At 42.9% G+C, this 27564-nt stretch overlaps 1 protein-coding gene across 1 annotated transcript in view; it reads right to left on the bottom strand.

Annotated features, from left to right (window-relative positions):
• The window catches only part of LOC132765252 (zinc finger protein 585A-like), a 34904-nt gene extending 11816 nt beyond the window's left edge, over positions 1 to 23088 (bottom strand). Inside the window, exons 1-7 of the mRNA XM_067464747.1 lie at positions 22950 to 23088; positions 15363 to 15473; positions 13305 to 13388; positions 12323 to 12415; positions 10884 to 10955; positions 9804 to 9884; positions 7399 to 8523 (exon numbers count right to left, since the gene is read on the bottom strand). Of these exons, the coding sequence (XP_067320848.1) occupies positions 7399 to 8523; positions 9804 to 9884; positions 10884 to 10955; positions 12323 to 12415; positions 13305 to 13388; positions 15363 to 15390 (1483 nt within the window). The 5' untranslated portion in view covers positions 15391 to 15473; positions 22950 to 23088. The remainder of the gene's footprint in view (positions 1 to 7398; positions 8524 to 9803; positions 9885 to 10883; positions 10956 to 12322; positions 12416 to 13304; positions 13389 to 15362; positions 15474 to 22949) is intronic.
• Between the last annotated feature and the right edge of the window lie 4476 nt (positions 23089 to 27564).

The following is a 27564-nucleotide window of genomic DNA, read 5'->3' as shown; positions in this document are numbered from 1 at the left end:
GTTTGTTTGTTAAAAATGTAATACAACTGTTTGGTTTGCTCTTGACACAATAAATAAATAAATAAAACCTCCAACAGCAGGTCAAATGAAAGCAGCAATGAAAGGAAAGACCTCTGTCAGAGCAAAGAACACACCTGTGGCTTCAAATACATAAAGCAGAAGGCAGGAAGCACAAGGCAACTGGAAGCATTGAATTGCATTAGTTCCATTCTACAGTCACTGCCATTCTAGAACTGCCCAGCTGTTGGAAGAAAGGAACTTAAACTATGACATGATTCACCATCACTATTATTTTTCAGGTAACTATTTCATCATACTGAATATTAAAATACAGTAGAACCCCAGCATCTGTTGCACCCCACCTTGAACTGCAAGGAGAGGGGAGTAATAGAATAATAAATAAATAAATAAACAAACAAATAAACGCCAGCATAGTGATCTTGTTTGCTTTGTACTAATGTTGTGTATGTAATAATAATAACAACAACAACACAATATGAAGATTTAAAGATTGAACTGTAAAGACTCTGGCACAAGCCAGTAAAGTGGTCCCAGTGGTGATTAGCACACTAGGTGCAGTGCCTAAGGACCTTGGCCTGCACTTAAACACAATCAGTGTTGACAAAATTATTTATTTATTTACTTTACTTTACTTTACTTTACTTGTATACCGCTCTTCTCAGCCATTTGGCGATTCATTTTGCTACTGTTATCAATCATAATGTAACTATCAATGCAGGATGTATTTTCATTCACTGGACCAAATTTGACACAAATATCCAATATGCCCAAATTTGAATACTTGTGGGTTTGGGGAGGTTGATTTTGTCATTTAGGAGTTGTAGTTGCTGGGATGTATAGTTCACCTGTAATCAAAGAGCATTCTGAACTCTACCAACAATGGAATTGGGCCAAACTTGGCACACAGAACACCCATGACCAACAGAAAATACTGGAGAGGTGAGTGGGCATTGACCTTGAGTTTTGGAGTTGTAGTTCACCTACATCCAGAGTGCACTGTGGACTCAAACAATGATGGATCTGGACTAAACTTGGCACGAATACTCATTATGTCCAAATGTGAACACTGGTGGAGTTTGGGGAAAATAGACCTTAACATTTGGGAATTTCAGTTGCTGGGATTTATAGTTCACCTACAATAAAGGAGCATTCTGAACCCCACAAACAAGAGAATTGGGACAAACTTCTCACACAGAACCCAGATGACCAACAGAAAATACTGTCAGTTCTTGTGGGGTTTTTCAGGCTATATGGCCATGTTCTAGAGGCATTTCTCCTGACGTTTCGCCTGCATCTATGGCAAGCATCCTCAGAGGTGAGGTCATATAGCCCGAAAAAACCCACAAGAACTGAGTGATTCCAGCCATGAAAGCCTTCGACAATACAGAAAATACTGTGTTTTCTGATGGTCTTTGGTGATCCCTCTGACACCCCTTCGCGACCCCCTCATGGGTCCCGACCCCCAGGTTGAGAAACACTGTTCTAGAGGCATTCTCTCCTGACGTTTTGCCTGCATCTATGGCAAGCAACCTCAGAGGTAGTGAGGCGAGGATGCTTGCCATAGATGCAGGTGAAACGTCAGGAGAGAATGCCTCTAGAACATGGCCATATAGCACAAAAAAACCTACAACAACCCTGTTGTGAATTGACTTAAAGGTATATCACACCAATACACACCTACAAAAGGTTTCTAAAAAGATATAGGCCTATGAAGCAATAAGATTGTTGAGTCTTATTAAAACCATACATCCTGCTGGCTTGACAGCTTGTCACTGGGTGCATCTACACTGTAGAATTAATGTAGTTTGATACCACTTGAGCTGCCAGGACTCAGTGCTGTGGGATCATGGGATTTGTAGTTAGAATGCTAAAAGACCTGCAAAACTCCAGCTCCCACGACTCAATAGCATTGAGCCATGACAGTTCAAGCGGTGTCAAACTGCATTAATTCTGCAATGTGGATGCACTCCTGTGTTAATGTATATGGATTATGCCAAGATCTCTGCTAGTGCTGATAGACTGGCATAGATCCTTTTCATCTAACTCGATCTCACACCAGGAATCCCCATCCTCCCTCTATTTTGCTTTTTAATTTTATTTTATGTCATTACCTGTTTTAAATTTGCCAGCAGCCACCGCCTTGCTTCTTTCTTCAGCACATCGGTTTCGGGTTCGTGTTTCCGGAGGACTCCTTTCAGGGTTGCACCGCGGTACTCCTTCAACACTCACGTTACGTGTTGAAGCCATGCCAGCAAGAGGGCAACGAAGCCTGCTGAGCTAGAGGTGCTGCAGGCCGGCTATTGAATGCCAGTTCATCCCTCACCCTCCCAATGCGCATGCGTCTTAAAGAAACATACACAAACACACACACTCCAGCTAGACCAGTGGTTCTCAACTTTCCCAATGCTGTGACCCCTTAATACAGTCCCTCATGTTGTGGTGACCCCCAACCATAACATTATTTTCATTGCTATTTCATAACTGGAATTTTGATACTGTTATGAATAATGTACAAGGGTTGAATGAAAAGTAATGCCTCCACCTTCGTTACTTGGGTTTGGATGGGAATATTTTAATAAATCAAACGCAGAAATAATCCTGAGAATGTGCTCTTTAACTACCACTATTCACTTTTTCCGCATAATCACCAGACAATTGGATACATTTCTGCCAACGATGAACATGTTTTCTGAAGCCGTCACGAAAAAAGTCTGTGCGCTTTCATTTCATGCGTCAGCATCCTGGGTACCCATCGTGCACAGATCTTTCAATAGCCAAGCAAAGCAATAATGTGACCCACAAGTTCTTGTAAAATGCCGATTATGCTTGAAATTTCTCTCTGAGTGATATGATTGTCCTGAATCAATCTGTCAACCTTTTGCTTTTGAAACTCAGTGGTTGCTGTCACAGGACGTCCAACTCTTTGTTTGTCACGCAAGTCAGATGTTCCTACCTCAACATCTTTAAACTTGCTCGCCCGAAAACACACAGTACTCATATCAACACAATCACCATAAACAGCTTGCATTCTCTGATGAATCTCCTTTGAGGTGACACCTTCTGCTGTCAAGAATTCAATGGCTGCACGTTGCTTAAGGCGCATTGACAGGGTTCCATACTTCACACTTTAACAACACAACCGTTCAATGCTAAGGCTTCCCGCCAAAATGGAACTGTAGAGGAGAGTCTACTGAACGATCCAGTGCCTGCTGCATACCAGTACTGCCATCTGTTCAGGGGTTACGAAGGTGGAGGCATTACTTTTCATTCAACCCTCGTAAATATCTGATATGCAGGATATGTTTTCATTCAGTGGACCAAATTTGGCACAAATACCCAATACGCCCAATTTAAATACTGGTGGGGTTGGAGAGATTGATTTTGTCCTTGTAGAGTTGTAGTTGCTGGGATTTGTAGTTCACCTACAATCAAAGAGCATTCTGAACCCCACCAATGATTGAATTGAACCAAACTGGACACACACAACTCCCAAGGCCTACAGAAAACACTGGAAGGGTTTGGTGGGCATTGACCTTGAGTTTTGAAGTTGTAGTTCACCTACACCAAGAGAGTGCTGTGGACCAAATTATATTGACTAATGAGCCTCACCCCAAACTCCATCTAGTCCATAGACAGTAATACAGTTTAGTCTGCTACCTTCCAATGCTGGCTTTAGCATAAAGTACAAGACAAAAACAACATAAATAACACCCAGAAATAAGAGATAAATAAGTATTAAGCATTAAAACATTTTAAGCCAATTACAATTATTGTGGAGACTTATCAATTAAATAGCATATTTCGCCAGTGAGAAAATTAAGAAAAGTCTCCATGAGGTCATGGTGTGGTAGCGGGCAATGGTAGTGATGGTAGAGTGGCTCTGCCGTACCAACCTCTCAAGGTCAATGCTGGGCATTGGGAGGGAAGGCCGAACGGAGCACAGGTCAGGGAAGCTGCCAATCGAGTTGTAGCTCTGATTGTTCTCACTGATGGTTGGGTCTGGATGAGACCATAAACGCCCCGATGGAATCAGGCTCTTAGTAGATCGTTAGTCAGTCGGGCAGCTGATGCCAAAGGGACGGTCTCTCAACCATTGCTGGAGAAGGCCTGGTTGGTAGGCTGGCTCCCTCCCACTCAGCGTACAATGTAATGACAGTTATAGATGGCAGGACGGTCTCTCCATGGCTGCTGGGGAGTACCTGGTTGGTAGACTGTCTCTCTCCAATTCAGAGGCAGGTGGAATGGCAGTTAAGGATGGTGGAAGGCTCTCTAAACCGCTATTGCAGAATACCTGTTCTGATAAGGCTGTACCAGGAGCTCCAATTTTATTTGCTTTGTATTAAATGTTTGTTTGCAGTCCCAGGTTTCAGGGACTCTGCATATAGGTGGCTTCTTTTGGTTGCAGTCATAGGGCAAGTCACCTGTCCATCATCGTTAAATTTTGGTTCCGCCACCTTGCTCAGGGCAGTTGGGAAGGGGAGCCATTTTTAGTTAGTCTCAGCAAGGAAAGCTAATGTATAGGCTGTGTGCAAGCTTCCCCTGTACAAAAGCTTCAACCTTGAAGAATTTCCAGGAAAACAGCCCTAAAGACCAAAAAACTCCAGCTGGAGAACATCTAAGCCTTTACTGGTAGGTCCACTTGGCGTTCGAGAAGCAGTTCGACCCGGTAGCAGAGCCCACATCAGTAAGGTTTAGATTACAGTCAGCCTGGGAGAAGTTAAAAAAGAGGATTTTCCTTTAAAGAAGAAGTTATTGAAGACAGTTGCCTGTCCTTCGTGGGCAACAGTTGTCTAAAAGCTTGGAATCATTTGCTTAACTTTACTGAAGACAAGAGAAGTTTCTGTTTGATTGTTCATTAATAAAAGACTTTGTTGTACTTCACAAGCCATCTAAAGACTGTTTGTGGTGGGAAACCTCTGAGAACTTCTCTTTAGGCCCCCTGGCTTCCCGCTGGAATAAGTTAAAGATGGTGGGAGGGTCCCTCAGTGGCTGCTGGGGAGTATCTGGTTGGTAGACTGGCTCCCTCCCACTCAGTTTCCAATTGAATGACAGTTAAATATGGAGGGAGGGTCCACCATTGTTTATGGTCAATACAGAAGAAGTCGTGACAGCAACATTTTCCAGATAACTGAAAGATTTATTGATTGACCCTATAAATGTGTGATACATTAAAAACATTGAAGCTTTGAAGGAGAAATAGATTCAAAATTAGACTATAACAAAGTTTTGCAAGAAAGCCCAGTTTCCTTCCACTTATTGCTGAACAGGCCTTTTTGCACATACAAAGTTGTTGAACAAAGAAATTACAAAGGAAAACTAGAAAGCGAAACAACCAAATTGAATTTATATTCAGTAATCTCATTACCAGAAGAATGAACAAAGATAATGGCTTCATGGCACACTACATATATATATTAATACAAGTCCTTGCTACTGCACAGACGACAAAAGGAATCTTCTCAGTAAAGCTTTTGACCCAAAGGAAACTGACTGTGGGCAAGCGGATTTGTTGATTTCACATACTAACACTAAACGAACAATGAAAAAATTGAAAAATTTGTATCACCTCACGCAGCCCTTTGACAATTTAGGGCAATGGTCACAATGTGCACCTTTCAATCTAAATATGCCCAGGCTTTAAAAACCATTCCACCATTGCATCTGAAGAGAAATTGATTGATTAACCCAGGAAAGCTCATGCTAAAATATAAATTGGTCTTCAAAACACCACTAGATTTCTTTCCCTCCCAATTCCTACCCCTCCCTTTTTTCTTTCTATGCTCCAAGAGAATAAGGAGACTACTTCATTGAAAACTATTACAAAACACCACAATCGATTGCCAAAAGCCAGCCATTCTTTTCCACAGCGGCTTCTGCTTGAATTATTGATCCTTAACCATTTAACCATCAAAGGTGATGTTCTCCTGCTTAAAAATAGGGGACACAACGAACAAATTCAGAAATTAAGAACAGCTAAACGCTACCATCAGAACCGCAGAATTAGTAATGTGCGTGAAATTCGTTCCTACCGTTTCATTCGGAAGCACGAAACAGGAAGCCCCTTCCACACACGGAAATCTGCTTGACATGAAAGCCTGCTTTCATGTTGAGCTGCATTTGGACAGGTCTGGAGCTAGGCTGCAGGCACACTCCAGTACTGCCTACAGACCCCGCTACACACACACACTTCAAGTGTGTAGCAGGGTCTGTAGGAGCACACCAGGCTTGTCTGCTGACCTCGCCACACACACACTCTCTCTCTGAGAGTGTGGCAGGGCCTGTAGGCACACGTCGGGCCTGTCTGCAGGCTCTACCCCACACAAACACACACACACTCACTCCAAGAGTGTGGCAGAGCCTGTGGGGCAGCTGGCGGAGCTTACAGGTGTGTTCCAGGCCTGTCTGTAGCTGAGCACCTTTCTCCTGAGGAGCAACAGCAGGTACCAGGTAAGAAGAACGCCGGGAAGGGGTGCTAGTGTATAGGAAGCCTCCCCCACCTCAATAGTGGTCCGAATTTTGGGACCCTGATCCGAAAAAGCCCTCCCAATTTTGGGAGGATTTCAAAAACGTATTGGGGTCCTCCGACAAAAGCTGGGACATGAAACGGGGCAAGGTTTGCCCCGAAAGCACAAGACTGCCAGAATAGAAAAGAATTGGGAAGAGTTTGGGAGTTTCCCCCCCTTGCTCTGCTTGTCAGTATCTCACTCTGGACCATCCTGGAAGCAGGATAGAGGGTTATCCAGATCCCTCTTGTTATGGGAGTCTAGTTTTCCAGATTCTCAACATGATTATTTAAAGATGATCTTCTCCTGGGGATAAAAGCAATCTAGCAGCACCTTCAAAACTAAATGATTTGTATTTTACAATTAGCATTGATGGGCATCTATGCACTTCCTCGGGTGCAACAACCAAGTGAGGCTATCAATTTGCTTCCTCACATGCAACAGCACTTTATGAGGACATGGGACTGATAGCTATGCTAAAATTTAAAGCACTTAGTCATCAAGTTACTACTAGATGCCTTCCTCCGTTCTGCTCCCCTTTTCCATTTATGCTACAACAGACAAATGTAATTGTTTTTTTTCCAAAACTTCTACAAACAGTGGAATAAAAAAACATGTCCATAATCTGGGTGCATCTGTTGACACAAAAGGATGCATAGCGTCTTTCTTCTTCTTTACAGAGATTTCTACACATCGTTTTCTCTGCGGACTCTCCAACAAGATGTGGGGAGGATAAAAACTAATTTCGAACTATAGCGCCCTCCTCGGCTTCACTGCCCATAAGACAGAGGATGAAGACTCTGAAATTACATAATGTGGTAAAGATACATTCCTCACATTCTGTGCTTCCTTTCAAAGACAGGTTATTGGTTTGTTAAACATAATTGGTCAATAAAGTTCATATTCAGAGCAGTGTGGACTTTCTTGTGGCTCACCAGCTCCGAATTGCGAGCAAATGCTTTTCCACACTCCAGACATTCATACGGCTTCTCTCCTGTGTGGATTCTGAGGTGGATCTTAAGATGTCCATTCCGAGCAAAGTATTTCCCGCACACCTCGCATTTAAACGGCTTCTCTCCCGTGTGGACTCTCCAGTGGTAGACGAGGTCTGAGCTGCGAGCGAAGCACTTCCTGCATTCCTGGCATTCATACGGCTTCTCCCCTGTGTGAATGCTCAGGTGACCCATGAGGTGGGAGCTCTGGGTGAAGCATTTCCCACATTCCTGGCATTTATAGGGCTTCTCTCCAGTGTGGATCCTTTGGTGGTTGGCAAGTTGTGGGCTCGAGGCAAATGATTTCCCGCACTCCTTGCATTTGTACGGTTTCTCTCCTGTGTGGACTCGCTTATGGATCACCAGGTGGGAACTGAAAGAGAAAGACTTGCCACACTCCTGGCATTTGTATGGTTTCACCCCTGAGTGGACCCTCATGTGCCGCCGAAGATATGCAGTGGACGCAAAGCCCTTCCCACAATCCTGGCATTTATAAGGTTTCAACACATCTTCGGGTTTCTGGTGCCTCTCAAGGTATGCACTGTAAGAGAAGCATTTCCCCCAATCTAGGCATTCGCCCGGTTTTCCTCCTGGGTGCATTTCTTGGTGGTTCCCAAGATGTTCAGCCTCAGAAAAACACCCTCCCCACTCCTGGCATTTGCATGCATTCTCCCCTATGTGGACCTTCCAGTGGTTGACAAGGTCTGGAATGCAAGTGAAACTTTTAGCACACTCCTGGCATTGATACGACTTCTCTCCTGCGTCTTGCATCAGAAGAGCCGATGTCTCAGCAAAATACTTCTCCCGCTCCTGGAAGCCATGAAATTTCTCACTTGTAGGGACTGCTGGAGGTCTCATAAAGCGTGAGCTCGGAGTAAAGTCAGGCTTCTGGAAACTGTCTTCTTCCTCTGCTATGAGGTCTATCGGGTGCCTCAGATGGGGTGGACTGTCAGCTGTATAGCTTCCACTCTCCAAGTATTTGTATAATGTGCTATTCTTCCATTTATCTGTTGGGGTGAAGAACAGACACGGTTAAATGGCAAGGCTTACAGAAAAAGATCTTTAACAGAAATCCTGAATCATTTACAGTCCCCAAGAAAATATTGGACAAGGAGCCTACTTCAGTTTGATGTGACCATAACTTTACTATTTAGCCATAGCAGTAAATATGGCAAAAAACATACTGTATACCCTCGAGTATAAGCTGGGTTTTTCAGCCCTTTTGTTAGGCTGAAAAAGCCCCTCTCGGCTTATACTCAAGTCAAGGTTATTTATTGTTTTACTTTATTATTATTATTATTAAATGTATTATGTTATGCTATTTATTTTTAATATGACATTTCTTATTTTAGTCTTTTTATTACATTTATTATTTTACTCTATTATTACTGTTAATACTACTTTTCCATTATTTTACTCTATTATTATTATTACATTTATTATTATTGGAAAGATTTGTAAGCACATTTACACTGAAGGTTAGAATAATGGTTTAATCAGAGTTGGACAATCTTATCTTAAATTACAGTTTTATGTAAATATTCAAAAACATTTAACTTACTGATGACTCAATTAATGTAATTTTCTTGGTATCTATTTTTATTTTGAAATTGACCAGTAGCTGCTGCATTTTCCACCCTCGGCTTATACTCAAGTCAATACTGGATTGTTCAATAGACCCTTGATCATTTTAGTCACCCTCCTCTGGACACATTCCAGCTTAAAGTCAACATCTCCCTTCAATTGTGGTGCCCAGAATTGGACACAGTGTGATTCCTGGTGTGGTCTGACCAAGGCAGAATAGAGGGCTAGCATGACAGCCCTGGATCTAGACACTAGATTCCTGTTTATGCAGGGCAAAATCCCACTGGCTTTTTTAGCTACCGCATGAACTGATAAGTCAATCTCATGAATGGATAAGTCAATGCAAGGAGTGCAATCTCAAGGATTGACTTATTCATTCATGGTATATTAGCAGTACTGTGGATCATAGAATAAAATCACAGAGACTCCAAGGGCCATTGAGTGCAACCCTCGTCATAATGCATAACAACAGCACAGAGAAAGGAAGGAGAGTAAAATAATTATAATTATTATATAAAAATGTTCCAATTACTTTACAAATAATTATACTTTTATTTCCATATAATTAATATTAAATACAGTTTCATAGCGAAAAGAGGCCACACAAGTTGCTCTGTGGTCTGCCCCACTCCTTAGGCAGATGTCGGGCCCTGGAGACTCTGCCATGACAGCTTCTTGCCAATGGGAGGAAAGGTCCCCTCACCTGAACGGTTCCGAGCAACACTTGAACCTTTTTTGGATTCCCGGTTGCACAACTCTTTGTCTTCTACTATGTCAGAAAATCCTAAACAGATGAGAAAAGGAAAGGGTTAATAGGTCCACCAATTTCCATCCACCAACTGGCTGGAGCAACTAGGAATGGACCACTGCAGAGGTAAATAATATGTAATGGACAGACAGCCCCAGGTTGAAGTCCCAAAAAACTGAGAATTTTAAGGGACAGACCACATACATTGCACACAAACTCCAGGCACCTTCAGCTAAAAGGATCAAGTAAGCCTGAAATATGGGGACATCACAGTGGGTCCAATCGATGGCCCTCATTATTGATTGAGAAATATAATTTATGATTTATTATTTATTAACTATATTTCTATATTGCTTTTCTCACCATTGGGGGGACTCAGAGCGGTTTTCAACATAATATTCAGTGCCTCACATTTAGATAAAAATATCACATATTAACTTTCCAGCCGGGTTGTGGTTCAGCTGGTTGGGAGTCAGCTGCATTAAAATCACTACTGACTGAGAGGTCATGAGTTCGAAGGCCATCCCGGGTCAGAGTGAGCTTCCGGCCATCTGTCTAGCTTGTTGTCAACCTTAGCAGCCCGAAAGACAGTTGCATCTGTCAAGTAGGAAATTTAGGTACTGCTTATGCGGGGAGGCGAATTTAACTAATTTACGACACCATTAAAAACTCTCCAGCGGGCAAAAGAATGAGGAAGTACTCCATCAGTGTCACAAGTGGATGGTGAAGCGACAGCTTCCCGGTGGCCGGAATTTAAAAAGCATACCCTCATAAAGCTGGAAAGTTAAATAGCCTCTGTGTTTCTGTCTATATATGTTGTGTGTCTATGGCATTGAATGTTTGCCATATATGTGTGCTTTGTGATCTGCCCTGAGTCCCCTGTGAGGTAAGAAAGGGCAGAATATAAATGCTGTAAATAAATAAATAAATAACATATAACTGTAGATTAAAACCATTACAACTATAAAAACATCAAACAAAGACATAAGCATGAAACATATCATTGCTGCAGGAGTATAACAATCCTGCCCTTACCTGTACAGCCACCAGTAACAGCTGCACTATCTTCCAAGTCTTCATCTTCTTCAACTACAATACCTTGAAATCCTGAACAAGAGGGAAGAAGCGAGTTGAAGCAGTCAACAAGACTGGCTGGAGCATCAACCTTTAGACATTTCATGTGCCACCATATTTTCTGGTCCAGTTTAATGCTTAAATAATATTGAATTATTGGGTTGTTGTAGGTTTTTTCGAGCTATATGACCATATAGCCCGAAAAAACCTACAACAACCCAATGATTCCAGCCATGAAAGCCTTCAACAATATTGAATTATTTTTAATGCCAGAACTAGCAAAACCTGTAGATGGCAAGTGCCATTTAAAAAGAGTTATACACATTTAAAGGAGGAGGATCAAAGTATTAGGTGGGTAGGTGGGAGTGTTGGGGACAGGAATTCCTCTGCTGTGAAGCAAGGTGCTGTTTCTCTCTCTCTCTCTAAAGGTGTTTCACTCAGCAACTGTTCAGAGCTCATCCCACCAGCTCCAACTGCCATTCTGCAGGCCATTGAGTGGGAGGCTGACAGCCAGCAAGACACAGCAACATCATGTTTTATGTAATATTTATATAATAATTCTTTATCTTATGTACTTTGTAAGCCTGAGGGTACATTAACATTTTGTAAGCTGCTCTGAGTGCCTTTGTAGCTGAGGAGTGGAGCAAAAATTATCTAAATAAATAATTTTTAAAAATGTAAAAAGTCTTCTATATATCTAACCACATACACCCACAAATTATTTCCTCCTTTTTCTTTAGGGCAAAACACCTGGGGACCCACAGGTTGAGAACCACTGGTTTAGAGTGATATTTCCCATTACATATAAAGATATGCAAAAGCTAAGCGTTCTTTGGGCCCCCTGGTGACACAGTGGGTTAAACGACTGAGCTGCTGAACTTGCTGACCGAAAGGCTGGCAGTTCGAAACCGGGGAACGGGGTGAGCTCCTACTGTTAGGACCAGTTTCTGCCAACCTAGCAGTTTCAAAGCATGCAAATGTGAGTAGATAAATAGGTACTGCTTTGGTGGGAAGGTAACGACGCTCCATGCAGTCATGGCGGTCACATGACCTTGGAGGTGTCTACAGACAATGCCGGCTCTTCAGCTTAGAAATGGAGATGAACACCACTCTCCAGGGTCGGACATGACCAGACTTAATGCCAGGGGAAACCTTTACCTTTACTAAGCATTCTTTAACCCAGTGGTTTTCAACCTGTGGGTCCCCAAATGTTTTGGCCTTTAACTCTCAGAAATCCTAACAGCTAGTAAACTGGTTGGGATTTCTGGGAATTGTAGGCCAAAACACCTGGGGACCCACAGGTTGAGAACCACTGCTTTCACCAGTAAAAGGACCAAGTGATGATTTCATATGCCATCCTTCCCCAAACAGGCAAAGTCCTTCACAGGTCACACTTTTACCTTGGCTAGTCTTTGGAAAGTTCTCTGATTCCTCTTCATCAGAGTTGTGTGGTTCCTCTTCTTCGTCTAGCAGCGTGGGCTCCTCAGGAAAATCTGAACGAGAGAGCCAGAAAACTGAGTCAAGAAGAAACAGATTAATCACAAGGTTTGGGGAAGTGACAGCCTCGCAACCTGGATGAAAAGATTTTTTTCTTTTCTTTCATTTTGCTATTTCTTTTTGTGACAGTTTCCCCTTTGCATGGGAAAGTATGTTGATTTAAATCAACTAAAATGTATGATCAATCAACTTTAATCATATCTGTAATCCTAGCAGGGTATTGTGTTATTATCTATTTGGCCTAGATCAAATTGGTTACTATGGCCATGCTGGTTGAGAGATTGTGGTAGTTGTAGTCAAACTCATTCAAAGGGTACCAGCTTTTTCAAATTTATTTTGATTTGTATCTGTATTTCACCCAGCATGGGATCCAAGGTGGGGCGAAACCCAAAGCTCAATAAATTTATATACACAAACACAAGTTAAAAGGAAATTAAAAAGATACCTGAAACATAATAAAACAAAACCAGTTTACTCCTCACTAAAAATTCTAACTGTCCCAACACACTAAAAAATTGCGTTGTAGTAGAAAAACAGATGGATTCAAAAGGGCCTCTTGAGGAAGGGAGTTCCACAACTTGGAAGGAGCTAGCAAGAAATCTCTCTCCAAACTCTAATCCATGTTTGATTAGATTCACTCTTAGCCTGTGATGGGTACAGGTGAAAGCTGAAAGGTACAACACACGTGCTGCATACAGTCATAGTTTATTTCCTGTATCTTCAGCTAAAAGGGTCAAGCAAGCCTGAAATCCTGTGGAAACAGTGCTGTCAGAAAGGTCTATAAAGAGGACTGGAAGATAGGCATATAATCCAATATTGGTATCATGTGGGGTCCTACCAGGTGGCCCTCATTAAGGATCTCAAAATATGAGAATTATGCCTCACCTGTATGGGCATCATTACTGTCTGTACTTTCGTCCACGGGATCCTCATCTTCCTCGACTTTTATCACGACAATGTTAAGAAATCCTAATAAAATGAAAGAGGAATCAGTCAGTAAGGTTGCCATGTTGCATTTGTTGACTGAGAATTAATCTTTTGATGGCTTGCCTGGAAGGAAATAAAACACCTCAATTTGGCAGTCCAGCCTAATATTTGGGAAACACTGGGTTATTTTTAATGCCATAACCTCCACAACTAAGATGAGGCATTCCCTCTTGGACAGTGTGGGATTAATGTAGGTTGAAACAACTTTAACTGCTATGGATCAATGCTATGAAATTGTTGGGAATTGAAGTTTGGTGAGGCACCAGCATATTATGGCAGAGAAGGCTAAAAATCTTGTACAACTACAATTCCCATGATTCCATAGCATTGAGCCATTGCAAGTAAAGTGGTGTCAAGCTGCATCAATTCAACAGTGTGGATGCACACTAGAAGAGGCAAGGTGTGTTGATATAAGTGACTGGGACAGGACTCATGAAATGAAGCCTGCCTATTATCTAAATACACAAGTTATTTCTCCTTTTTTTTTAGAGTGACATTCCTTCCTAGATGGAAATATATTCACATTTTAACACAGCAAATATGATTAATAAGTTAGAAATTCCTTAACCAGGAAAAGCTCTAGCAATTCAATGTATTATTTCTTATGTCAGCCTTCGCCAACCAGGAAAAGTAATTTGCGGACTATAACCTGAGCTGCTCTGGAGAGCTTTTCCAAAGATGGGCAAAAAAATGGCCTCACAGCATGAGCAAAACTATGACCTCCCACAATTTCATTTTTTAAAGTCAATGTGATTTGAGGCAACCTTTGCCCACAAACCACATATAAAGCCTTCAATTGTGCAGAAAAACAGAGAAACACACTCACGCCATCCCCAGAACTCCATAAGATTTCCAAATATCTCAATTTTATTTTTCAGCCCTCTCAAAATGATGATAGGAAGTGATGTGACATTTTGGAAATCTGCAGAAGTAAATGGTCATACCACATTTCTTCAATTCCTAGGTGCAACTATTGTAAGATGCACACTAATTTTAGTACCACCAACACACACAAACACACACACACACACTTTTTAGAGATGTTTATATGGGAGGAGTGATTTTCGAACTGAAAAAATAAGTTATTTATTTATTTACTTACTTCATTTATATACCGCTTTTCTCAGCGGTATATAAATTAGGCGACTCAAAGCGGTTAACAACAGCAAAAATTCAATGCTAAACATCATAAAAACAGTTAAGGGACAGTTAAAACAGTAGCATAATCAACAATTAAGCATCAATATAACAAATCACTAGCGTCTCATCAGTAGAATCAAGATCCAATCTCATCATCCGTTATTCCGTGTTCCTATATTCATTACACTACCTAATCAAATGCCTGCTCGAACAACCAGGTCTTCACTTTCTTCCGAAATGCCAATAGGGAGGGGGCCGATCTAATATCTGTAGGAAGGGCGTTCCACAGCCGAGGGGTCACCACTGAGAAGGCTCTGTCTCTCGTTCCTGCTAGGCGTGCCTGTGTTGCAGGCGGGACTGAGAACAGGGTCTCCCCGGATGATCTTAATGTCCTAGCTGGTTCATAGGACGAGATGCGTTCAGACAGGCAAGTTGGGCCAGAACCGTTTAGGGCTTTATAGGCTAACGCCAGCACTTTGAATTGTGCCCGGTAGCAAACTGGTAGCCAGTGGAGCTGGCGCAACAGAGGAGTTGTATGCTCCCTGAGTGCCGCTCCTGTTAGCATCCTGGCTGCTGAGTGTTGGACCATTTGAAGCTTCCGGGCAGTCTTCAAAGGCAACCCCACGTAGAGAGCATTGCAGTAGTTTATACGGGATGTAACCAGAGCGTGGACTACCGTGGCTTGATATGGGGTGTGCAGCCCATGACACTGGCCCTAGACAGGAGATAATATGTTTGGTGGTCTCTAAAGAGGAAGAGAAATTGCAGTGGATTGCAATTCCAAGCAGCTCCCACAGCTGCTGTATGTTTCCTCACCTTTGCCACGCTGTGATGAACGCTCCATTTTCACCAAATTGATGTGGTCTGGGAAACCTGGATCCTGCTCAAGTCAGAAGACCAAATCAGGATTCACGAATAGAAACCTTGCTGAAAAAGAGACAAAGAGAGAAAGTTTTTCAGATGGGATTTAGCATTTGAAACCTGGAGCTGTTTAATGATCAGACTGCGCAAACCACTACAAACGTTTGCTTCTAACACAGGCTCTCTCTGCAGGTTTTTAATATATAACACATGGGTTTTTTTGCAACTTAATTTTTGGGGTAGAGAGGGGTGGAAACTAGAACATGTTGCTGGCTACGAGGCTCTTTTTCCCCTGGTTCTAACTATGTGTTAATATTTTTACATAATGTACTTCTTGCTTTTCTTACAGGACTCCTTTTAAAATGATTTACATCAGACTATTGAAATGGAACAAAAACAAATTGAACATTTAAGTGCAATGAACCTTGAAAACACAAACACATGAAAACAAAAAATATGGCTCCTACTCAATTAACAGCCATGGCCCCAGCAACTGCTGAGCTCACCTGAATGATTTTTTGTTCACTTTCTAACAAATGGGACACTGAGAAATCAACCTAATTTCCTTTGATAGAGCATTCTAAATCCTGGAATTAGACAAAAAGAAAGACTTGCCTATCTACTACTGTCTACCAGATGGATTCTTGGGGTGACGGGAGATGCAAAACCACAAGAAGAAAAGAGAGGTCTGCATCTCTCTGGTTGGTAATCTGTACCCATGTCATATGGGGCTCACCAGGTCACTGTTGACATTCTGATCCATGCTCAGCTCAAATGGCTCAGGAATGGAGCAAGAGTTTACCCACTCCATCTTCTCCATCACTAAGGAGCAAAATGACAATTCGAAACACAGCAGACAAAATGGCCTTCTCCAGAAAAGGTCCGGCATGATGCCAAGAAAACGGCCCCAAAGGCCATGGCCATGACTTCTTCACCAATCAAGAAAACAACAAATGTATTATACTGTATTTTAAAGGGGGAGGTGATAACAAAAATCATTTTGAAGGACTGCCTGTGCCTTTCTCTGAGGCACAAAGAGCACGACTCAAAAGCAAAACAGTACAAATTGCCCAAGGGAACAATTTCAGAATTTATTTAATATCTGAAGCCGAGAATGTGACTCAAGGCCGAGACTCTGTGACTCACTCAAGACAACAATTTATTAATAACTAGCTCATGTACACAGCATTGCCCAGGCAAGCATTTTAAAAAGCCATTTATTAGAAATATTCATACATACTTGCATAACAAAGCAATATTTGAGATCTCTTAAAGTGACGGACTAATGGACCGATCCTGAACTACGATTATGAACTTGTGTGATTTTAATTGCTGTTTTAACAATTTCTGTTTTATTGCTGGTTTTAATTGTAATTGTTATTATTGGGAATCTGTTTGTTTGTTGGGCATAGAATTGTTGCCAGTTGTGAGGCCGCCCTGAGTCCTTTTCAGGGTGAAAAGGGCAGGGTATAAGTATAGGAAATAATAAATAATAAATATTTTGAAACATGTTTGCCATGAGTCGGGAAGAATTTGTGTTTGCCAAAAAAATCATATTTTGTAAATAAAGGTATATTTAGTTACTATTTCCCATCTTCTGGAAACTTTTAGATTCTGCTTTTATTTATTATTTATTTATTGATTGATTTAGAACTTTTATATACCGGTGTTCTCACCTCCAACGAGGGACTCAGGCTGGTTTACAACAAGGGGGTTCATACACAATAGTTAAAAAACATCACATCAATAATACACGAATATAAACACATTAAAGTACTATCATATAATTATATGAAGCCAAGTCGTTAGCATAAAAATCACTATTCACCCCCATCCGTCCGTGTGGTCAAAAGCCATTGCCTCACTCATCAAATGCCAGATTCCAAAGCCAGGTTTTCACCAACTTTCTAAAGGTCAGGAGGGAAGGGGCAGTTCTAATCTCCAATGGGAGAGAGTTCCAGAGCCGAGGGGCCACCACCGAGAAGGCCCTGTCACTCGTCTCCACCAGACGCGATTGCGAAGATGGTGGGACCGAGAGCAGGGCCCCTCCAGAAGATCTTAACAACTTTGATGGTTCATAGGGGAGAATCCGTTCGGACAGGTAAACTGGGCCGTTTAGGGATTTATAGGTCAACACCAGCACTCTGAATTGTGCTCGGAAGCTAATTGGCAGCCAGTGGAGCTGGCGCAACAGAGGAGTAGTATGCTCCCTGTACCCTGCTCCTGTTACTAATCTGGCTGCTGCTCGTTGGACTAATTGCAGCTTCCGGGCAGTCTTCAGAGGCAACCCCATGTAGAGAGTGTGATTGAGGTTGGATTGACCCTACCATGTAATGGCAGTTTAGAACTGCATTATATAATTAGTACAGACCCATAAAATGCAGTTCAATGTGCCTCAAACTGATTAAACAGAGGGCCAGGTCACAATCCCTCAAACTGTTGGCGGGCCGGATTATAATTTGAAAAAAAAACATGAATGAATTCCTATGCACACTGCACATATCTTATTTGTAGTGAAAAAACACTTTAAAACAATATAATAATTAAAATGAACAATTTTAACAAATATAAACTTATTAGTATTTCAATGGGAAGTGTGGGCCTGCTTTTGGATGGTGGGATAAGATTGTTGTTGTTGTGTGCTTTCAAGTCATTTCAGACTTAGGTTGACCCTGAGCAAGGGCCGGGTAAAAGACCTTGGAGGGCCATATCCGGCCCCCGGGCCTTAGTTTGAGGACCCCTGCACTAAAGTGACATCACAATCTCAACTACTTATGCTGCTCTGAAGCCAGTTTGAAATGGGTCAAGGAAGTGTGTGTCATCCAAGGCCCCCTGGAGTTGGAGGGCATCTGCCTTCTCAATCACCCTGTCCAAAAAAGGAAGGATGGACACTGATCTGTAATTGTTAAGGTCCAGGGGATCCAGGGAGGGTTTTTTCAAAAACACCTAACTAAGTGATTCTCAACTTGTAGGTCCCCAGATGTTTTGACCTTCAGCTCCCAGAAATCCTAACAGCTGGTAAACTGGCTGAGATTTCTGGAAGTTGTAGGCCAAAACTGTTAGCGTTAGCGGAAGTTTTGCACAGGCTTAGAAGAAAACATGGACTCTAGAGACGTCTGGTTACAAAGCAGGTTCAATTTACTTAGAGCAGTTCCAAAACACATCCATTACAGTAAGCAACCAGACATGAAGTACATAGTACGCAGGACAAAGGAAGTAGAAATGTAAACAATTCTGCAGCTGCTTGGCAGATACCAGATACTCCCTAATTTTCTCACAACTTCACACAGAGAGTATCTCAGAGTTACTTTCTCACAGCCTCTAACATAAACATGCATCACAGCAATACAATCTTTTGGCATCCATATTTCTACTGCATGAAATTACAATTAAAACACATTACATACTTCAACATATAGTGACAAAAACACCTGGGGACCTACAGGTTGAGAACCACTGGTCTACCTACTGCTTCTTTGAAACAGGATGGAAAGTTTGCCTCCCTGAGAGATGCATTAATAATGTGCTGTATTTGAGAATTGCATCTCCTCCCTAGAGATAACTCTTTCAGGAGTGAATTTCCCTTCAAGGGGTAGATTTCTCTCACTGCCTGTGTTAACCCTTCCATATGCTAGCCAAAACGAATATATATATATATATATATGCATTTGGCTGGAGCTACACTTTTTTAAAGTACCGGTTTCGACTCCATCAGGAGTGAATTTCCCTTCTGCGGGGTGGGTTCCTCTCACTAGGAGTCTTTTATAAGTTTTTAAACCGCATATAGAACTGGCATGGCCCAACTTGGTCCCTCCACAGTTCCTAACAGCCAGGCCATTAGGAATTGTGGGAGTTGCAGCCCAAAACACCTGGAGGGACTAATTTGGCCCATGCCTGGGATAGGAGGAAAGTAATGGCGTTTCTTTACCCTGATATTTTAATGCTGGAATTGAGGGCAGGGCCTCCCCAGAATACCTTAATCTCCAAGGTGGTTCATAGGGGGAGATACGTTTGGACAGGTAAACAGGGCCAGAACCATTTAGGGCTATATAGGTTAAAGTCAGCACTTTGAATTGTGCTTGGTAGCAGACTGACAGCCAGTGGAGCTCGTGTAGAAAAGGAGTTGTATGCTCTCTGTATACCACTCCGGTGAGCAACCTGGCTGCCGCCCTTTGGACCAATTGAAGCTTCCAAACAGTCTTCAAAAGCAACCCGATGTAGAGCGTGTCACAGTAATCTATACAGGATGCAACCAGACTGTGGACAAGTCTGACTTTCCAAGGTACAGACGCAACTGGCGCACAAGTTTTAGTTCTGCAAAAGCGCCCCTGTCTCTTGTCCCCCTCAGTCATGCCTGCAAAGGAAGCGGTACCAAGAGCAGGGCCTTCCCAGAAGATCTTAATCTCCAACATGGTTCATAGGGGGAGATCTGTTTGGACAGGTAAGCTGGACCGGAACTGTTTAGAGCAGTAGTTCTCAACCTGTGCATCCCCAGATGTTTTGGCCTTCAACTCCCAGAAATCCTAACAAGCTGGGAAACAGGCTGGGATTTCTGGGAGTTGTAGGTCAAAACACCTGGGGACCCATAGGTTGAGAACCACTGGTTTAGGGCTTTATAGGCTAAAGCCAGCATTTTGAATTCTGCTCGGTAGCAAACTAGCAGCCAGTGGAGCTGATGTAACAGGGGAGTTGTACGCTCCCTGTACACAACTCCAGTGAGGAATCTGGGCGCCGCACATTGGACCATTTGAAGCTTCTGAACAGCCTCAAAGGCAACTCCACATACAGTATGTTGCAGTAGTCTGTTCAGGACGTAACAAGAGTGTGTACCACTGTGGCCAAATCTGACTCCCCAAGGTATGGGAAAAAGCTACCCTGTCCACCGCCGAAACCTGGTATTCCGGGCCCAGCGATGAGTCCAGGATCACTCCCAAACTGCAAACCTGTGCCTTCAGGTTTGCACTTTGGGATTGTGGCATCAAATTGTGCTGATTTTGTAAACTGCCCTGAGTTGCCCTCAGGCTGAGAAGGGTGATATAGAAATATAGTAAATAAATAAAATAAATAAATTCAGGAGGAGTGTAACCCCATCCAGCACAGGCTGTAACCCTTATGTGTAAGATCAATGAGACTTTTAGTTATGATCAATTAATTTTTATTATGTTTAAACTATAGAACAGCCGGAGGAACTAGGGGGAAATGATTATATGTTGGATCATACTGAAGTATAAATATTGAAGAGTATTCCTGTACCTATGTATTTAATAATAATAATAAACTTTATTTGTACCCCGCTACCATCTCCCCAAGGGACTCGGTGCAGCTTACATGAGGCCGAGCCCAAATACAACAATACAAGCGATAATAACAGCAATACAAGCAATTAAAATTTTAAAAAAAACAGACAATAAAATATGCAACAATTAACAGTAAGACAACACACAATTAAAAACAGTGGGAAGGCCAAATGTAAAGTTAAAACTGGAAATGATGCCGGGACATGGGCGAAAAGGTGAAAGTGGCATTTGTGCAAAATGTACAAGCAGACCTAATATGTAAAGTGCTTTGGAGGACAAAGTGCTATGGGATCATTATTCTGGGAAGGCACACTGGAACAACCACGTCTTCAAAGTCCTCCTAAAGACTACCAGAGTTGGGGCCTGCCTGATGTCCTTAGGGCAGTGGTTCTCAACCTGGGGGTCGGGACCCCTGGAGGGGTCGTGAGGGAGTGTCAGAGGGGTCACTAAAGACCATCAGAAAACACAGTATTTTCTGTTGGTCATGGGGGTTCTATGTGGGAAGTTTGTTCCAATTCTATCGTTGGAGTTCAAAATGCTCTTTTGATTGCAGGTGAACTATAAATCCCAGCAACTACAACTCCCAAAATATCAAGGTCTATTTTCCCCAAACTCCACCAGTGTTCACATTTGGACATAATGAGTATTCATGCCAAGTTTAGTCCACATCCATCATTGTTTGAGTCCACAGTGGTCTCTGGATGTAGGTGAACTACAACTCCAAAACTCAAGGTCAATGCTCACCCACCTCTCCAGTATTTTCTGTTGGTCATGGGTGTTCTGTGTGCCAGGTTTGGCCCAATTCCATTGTTGGTAGAGTTCAGAATGCTCTTTGATTACAGGTGAACTATACATCCCAGCAACTACAACTCCCAAATGACAAAATCAACCCTCCCCCCCCCCCCCAAACCCCACAAGTATTCAAATTTGGGCATACTGGATATTTGTGTCAAATTTGGTCCAGTGAATGAAAATACATCCTGCATTGATAGTTACATTATGATTGATAACAGTAGCAAAATGACAGTTATGAAGTAGGAAGGAAAATAATTTTATGGTTGGGGGTCACCACAACATGCAGAATTGTATTAAGGGGTCGCAGCATGAGGAAGGTTGAGAACGCCTTAGGGAGTTGTTTTTTTGGGGTTTTTTTGTTGTGTCAGGAGCAACCGCGCCTGTTGTGAGAGAATTGGCCGTCTGCAAGGACGTTGCACAGGGGACGCCTGGATGATTTTTGATGTTGTGGGAGGCTTCTCTCATGTCCCCGCATGAGGAGCTGGAGCTAATAGAGGGAACTCATCCGCCTCTCCCCGGATGAGCTCCCTCTATTAGCTCCAGCTCCTCATGCGGGGACATCAGAGAAGCCTCCCACAAGGATGATAAAACATCAAAAATCATCCAGGCGTCCCCTGGGCAACGTCTTTGCAGACGGCCAATTCTCTCACAACAGGAGCGGTTGCTCCTGACATGACAAAAAAAAACTCCCTAAGGCGTTCTAACTTCAGCCTTAGGGAGTGAGTTCCAGGGTCAAGGGGCCACCACCGAAAAGGCCCTCTTTCTCATCCCCACCAATCGCGCCTGCGATGCAGCTGGGATCGAGAGCAGGGCTTCTCCAGATGATCGAAGAGATTGTGTGGGTTCGTATACATTATTATTATTATTATTATTATTGTGTATTTGAATAAATGCAAATTGTTGTACATGGAAAAAATAAAACATTCCCTGGGGGGAGGCAAAAAACAAAACAAAAACATATCAATATAAACTATATAATAATTAGGCATATAAAACATAATACCTATAGACATCAAAACGGTTAAACCTCCCATGATTTGTTCTTGTTAGTATGAGCTAACATTCAAGGCACCAAATCATATCCAAATACACCAAGCCAAGGCTTCAAGCCTGCTGAGTGACCTTGGGCAGGTCATACTCTCTCAGCCTGATTTGGGGCTTTCTTGTAAGGCAGGTATAGGCAAACTTGGTCCCTCCAGGTGTTTTGGACTACAACTCCCACAATTCCTAACAGTCTACCGGCTGTTAGGAATTGTGGGAGTTGTAGTCCAAAACACCTGGAGGGACCAAGTTTGCCCATGCCTATTCTAAGGCTTTCTCCTTGAGGTTAGGCCTCAAAAGGCCTTTCTTGGCCTAATTCGTTCAGAGGGAGCGAGGCCTTTGTCTCCCTCTCCCACCTCCTTCCCTTCTTTTTCCTGCCTCTACACCATTCCCTATTATATACACCAACCTGTCTTTTTTCCCCTTCCTTCACTTCCAGGAGCCGCCCATGATCCGCTCAGCGAGGATCCCTTTTAATGGTGTCCGCCTCTCGCCTTCCTGTGCTGTGTTCTCCTAGGCGGAAGTGCGTTTCTTCCTCCCGCTTCCGGTCATGCGCAGTCCCGCGGGCGAAGCCAAGCCAGCCTCCTGGCAAAGGGGAGGATACAACAGCAGAGATGAAAAGCCATTCATAGAATCATAGAATCAAAGAGTTGGAAGAGACCTCATGGGCCATCCAGTCCAACCCCATTCGGCCAAGAAGCAGGAATATTGCATTCAAATCACCCCTGACAGATGGCCATCCAGCCTCTATTTAAAAGCTTCCAAAGAAGGAGCCTCCACCACACTCCAGGGCAGAGAGTTCCACTGCTGAACAGCTCTCACAGTCAGGAAGTTCTTCCTCATGTTCAGGTGGAATCTCCTCTCTTGTAGTTTGAAGCCATTGTTCCATTGCGTCCTAGTTTGCAAGGAAGCAGAAAACAAGCTTGCTCCCTCCTCCCTGTGGCTTCCTCTCACATATTTATACATGGCTATCATATCCCCTCTCAGCCTTCTCTTCTTCAGGCTAAACATGCCCAGCTCCTTAAGCCACTCCTCATAGGGCTTGTTCTCCAGACCCTTGATCATTTTAGTCGCCCTCCTCTGGACACATGCCAGCTTGTCAATATCTCTCTTGAATTGTGGTGCCCAGAATTGGACACAATATCCCAGCTGTGGTCTAACCAAAGCGGAATACTTCCCTAGATCTAGACACTATACTCCTATTGATGCAGGCCAAAATCCCATTGGCTTTTTTTGCCGCCACATCACATTGTTGGCTCATGTTTAACTTGTTGTCCACGAGGACTCCAAGATCTTTTTCACACGTACTGCTCTCGAGCCAGGCATTGTCCCCCATTCTGTATCTTTGCATTTCGTTTTTCCTGCCAAAGTGGAGTATCTTGCATTTGTCCCTGTTGAACTTCATTTTGTTAGTTTTGGCCAATCATCTCTCTAATCTGTCAAGATCGTTTTGAATCCTGCTCCTGTCCTCTGGAGTATTGGCTATCCCTCCCAATTTGGTATCGTCTGCAAACTTGATGATCCTGCCTTCTAACCCTTCATCTAAGTCATTAATAAAGATGTTGAACATCTTTATACTAATATGTATAGTATTCAAATATAGAGACACAATATTTTATAATAAGTAGTAGTATTAAAATATTCTGTTTTAGTCTTGTAAGCCTCATTGAGCCTCATGTTTAGAGAGAAATATATAAAGATATTATATATATATATATATATATATATATATATATACACACAGAGAGAGAGAGAGAGAGAGTTTGAGGACATTCGTAGGGATACCAAGGTGCTTGTTTGTAGAGCCATTGTCCTCCCAACCCAGCTATATGCCTGCAAAACGTGGACTGTCTACAGACGTCACATGCAACTCCTGGAACAATTCCGTCAACTCCGGAAAATCCTGCAAGTCTCTTGGGAAGACAGGCAGACAAACGTCAGCGTGCTAGAAGAAGCAAAGACCACCAGCATTGAAGCGATGGTCCTCCACCATCAACTCCACTGGACCGGTCACATTGTCCAGATGCCCAACCACCGTCTCCCAAAGCAGTTGCTCTACTCCGAACTCAAGAACGGAAAACGGAATGTTGGAGGACAGGAAAAGAGATGTAAAGATGGGCTCAAAGCCAACCTTAAAAACTCTGGCATAGACACTGAGAACTGGGAAGCCCTGGCCCTTGACCGCTCCAGCTGGAGGTCAGCTGTGACCAGCAGTGCTGCAGAATTTGAGGAGGCACGAATGGAGGGCGAAAGGGAGAAGCGTGCAAAGAGGAAGGCGCGTCAAGCCAACCCCGACCGAGACCGCTTTCCACCTGGAAACTAATGCCCTCACTGCAGAAGAAGATGCAGAGCAAGAATAGGGCTCCACAGCCACATACGGACCCACAAGAATATTGGAAGACAACCATCTTCGGAAAACGAGGGATCGCCTAACCTGAAGCTGATATACACACACAATATTTTATAATAATACACTCACAATATTTTATAATAATAATAATAATAATAAGTAGTAGTAGTAGTAGTAGTACTATTAAAATATACTATTTTAGTGTTGTAAGCCTCCTTGAGCCTCAAATTTAGAGAGGCTCAAGAGATCACATAAAAAGACATTATATATATAATGTCTTATACACACACACACAAGGCTTGAGGAGCCTCACAACAAATACTATATATCTTAATGCTACATATCATCATTATTATTATACTACATAATAGTAATATTTTATACCTTGGGTTATCTGCTTTAAAAATCTGGATTTTTAAGTGTAGAAGGGACCTATGACTCTGTAGGATAAGCAGGAGGATATGAATAATAACATTTAAATGTTTTCTTTTCATAGAAGACTAGCAGGGAAATCCCTCTGAACAAATCTTGCCAAGAAAATCCCATGATAAAGTCATTTTAGGGTTGCCTTAAATCAGAAACAACCTGAAGGCACACAACAAAAACAGCAGTCTACAACTTCAGACAGTAATGGGAATCCAAGCCTCTCAACAACTTTGACAAAACAAAGCCTGTTTTGATTTTGACAAAGGAAGTCTGTTTTGGTCAGCTCTTTACCAGCAGAGCCCTCCACTCAGCTCTATTAGTTGAAGCAAGAACGAGACTCTGAAGATGGATCTACACTGCCATATAATCAATTTCTGAATCCAGATTATCTGCTTTAAACTGGATTATATGAGTCTACACTACCCAAGGTCCCCAAGGACCTTAAGACGATCTTAAGGTCCTTGGGGGTTTGTAGAGGGAGATACGTTCGGACAGGTAAACTGGGCCGGAACCGTTTAGGGTTTTATAGGTCAAGGCCAGCACTTTGAATTGTACTTGGAAGCTAATAGGCAGCCAGTGGAGCTGGCGTAACAAGGGGGTAGTATGCTCTCTGTACCCTGCTCCTGTGAGCAACCTGGCTGCCGAGCATTAGACTAGCAGGAGCTTCTGAACAATCTTCAGAGGTAACCACACATAGAGTGTCAGAACCCAGATGCCTTAAAGAGCCAGACACAGGAGTATGTCCAAAAAAATAGTTTATTAAAGCAAAGTAAACAAAACTCAGAGACACTTGCTTCAGTGCCTCTGGTCAAAACTCAAAGTTTGAAGCAATTTCAAGTTTGAAAAACAATCCAGATTAAAATGGCAAAAAAAAACCCGGATTAAACAAGAGTTCTTCCAAAACACACCAAAATCACACAGTTCAAGGAGAACAAAGAGCCGTGAAGAGAAGCCGTCGTCCAGTAGCAGTCCAAAGTCGAAGAAATCCCAGTTGAAGTTTCCAAAGTCCACAAGGCAGCGTCGTCAAAAGCAGTCCGAAGTCAAGGAGAAGGGAAATCCACACTTACGAGAATCGAAGCTGGTCAATACACGAAGCAAAACAGCAACCTGCAGATCCAGGACCCAAGCCCAACAGGAAAGTGGTAGCGACAAGACCCAAGGCACGAAACCAACACTTTGCCTACTGCAAAGTTCTATCATTTCAGTACCTGCATTTATCTTACAGCTCATCATCCAATGATGAGCTGCCCTCCAACCCATCCTCATCACTACCAGCTGGCTTAGCATCTACAGCTGAATGCCAACGACCATCCCTCCAACTCTTCCACCTCTTGTCAAGACTTAGATCTCCCCGTGATTCCACAGTATCACCAGATTGTAATATATTTGACTGGTTGCCCTGACACGACAAATAAATAAAACCAGATTGCCAATCCCCGCCACCAGAAAACCTGGAGTTGCAAGGCCACCACACGTTCCAGGACTTTGCCCTAAAAGGGGAGATTGGAAACTGACCGATGGTTGACAAATTGAGTGGAGTCCAGTGATGGTTTCTTCAACAGCGATTTTATAACAGCTCAGTTCTTTGTGGACAAAGTTGCTTTAATCTGCTCACGCTTTGATGCCATGTTAACGGCAGTCTCTGCGGATGTAACAAGAGCACCTGCTTGTCTGGTTTTGATGGATTTGTTTCAATTGTTTCAGCTCCAGGATGTGGACAAGATTCTTAGAAGGGCGAGAGCAACCACATACATCCTAGACCCCTGCTCATCCTGGCTTCTAAAGGAAGCCAGAAGGGGATTGGCCGAGTGGGTGGTTAATGCCTACCTTCAGAAGGCAAAATTCCAGCCAGCTTAAAACAAGCTGTTATAAAATCGCTGTTGAAGAAACCATCACTGGACTCCACTCAATTTGTCAACCATCGGTCAGTTTCCAATCTCCCCTTTTAGGGCAAAGTCCTGGAACGTGTGGTGGCCTTGCAACTCCAGGTGTTCTTGGAAGACACGGATTATCTAGATCTGGTGCAGTCTGGCTTTAGGCCGGGACATGGTACTGAGACAGCCTTGGTCGCCTTAGTGGATGATCTACGCTGGGAACTGGACAGGGGGAGTGTGTCCCTGTTGGTTCTGCTGGACCTCTCATTGGCCTTTGATACTGTAGACCACGGTATCCTTCTGGGACGCCTTGTGGGAATGAGCCTTGGAGGCACCGTTTTACAGTGGTGGTGGTGGTGGTGGTGGTGCAAAAT

Source organism: Anolis sagrei, chromosome 2, assembly GCF_037176765.1.
Source record: "Anolis sagrei isolate rAnoSag1 chromosome 2, rAnoSag1.mat, whole genome shotgun sequence".
In the NCBI taxonomy this organism is placed as follows: Eukaryota; Metazoa; Chordata; class Lepidosauria; order Squamata; family Dactyloidae; genus Anolis; species Anolis sagrei.
Note: the sequence above shows the minus strand (reverse complement) of the source record. Positions and strands in the feature narration are given on the sequence as shown.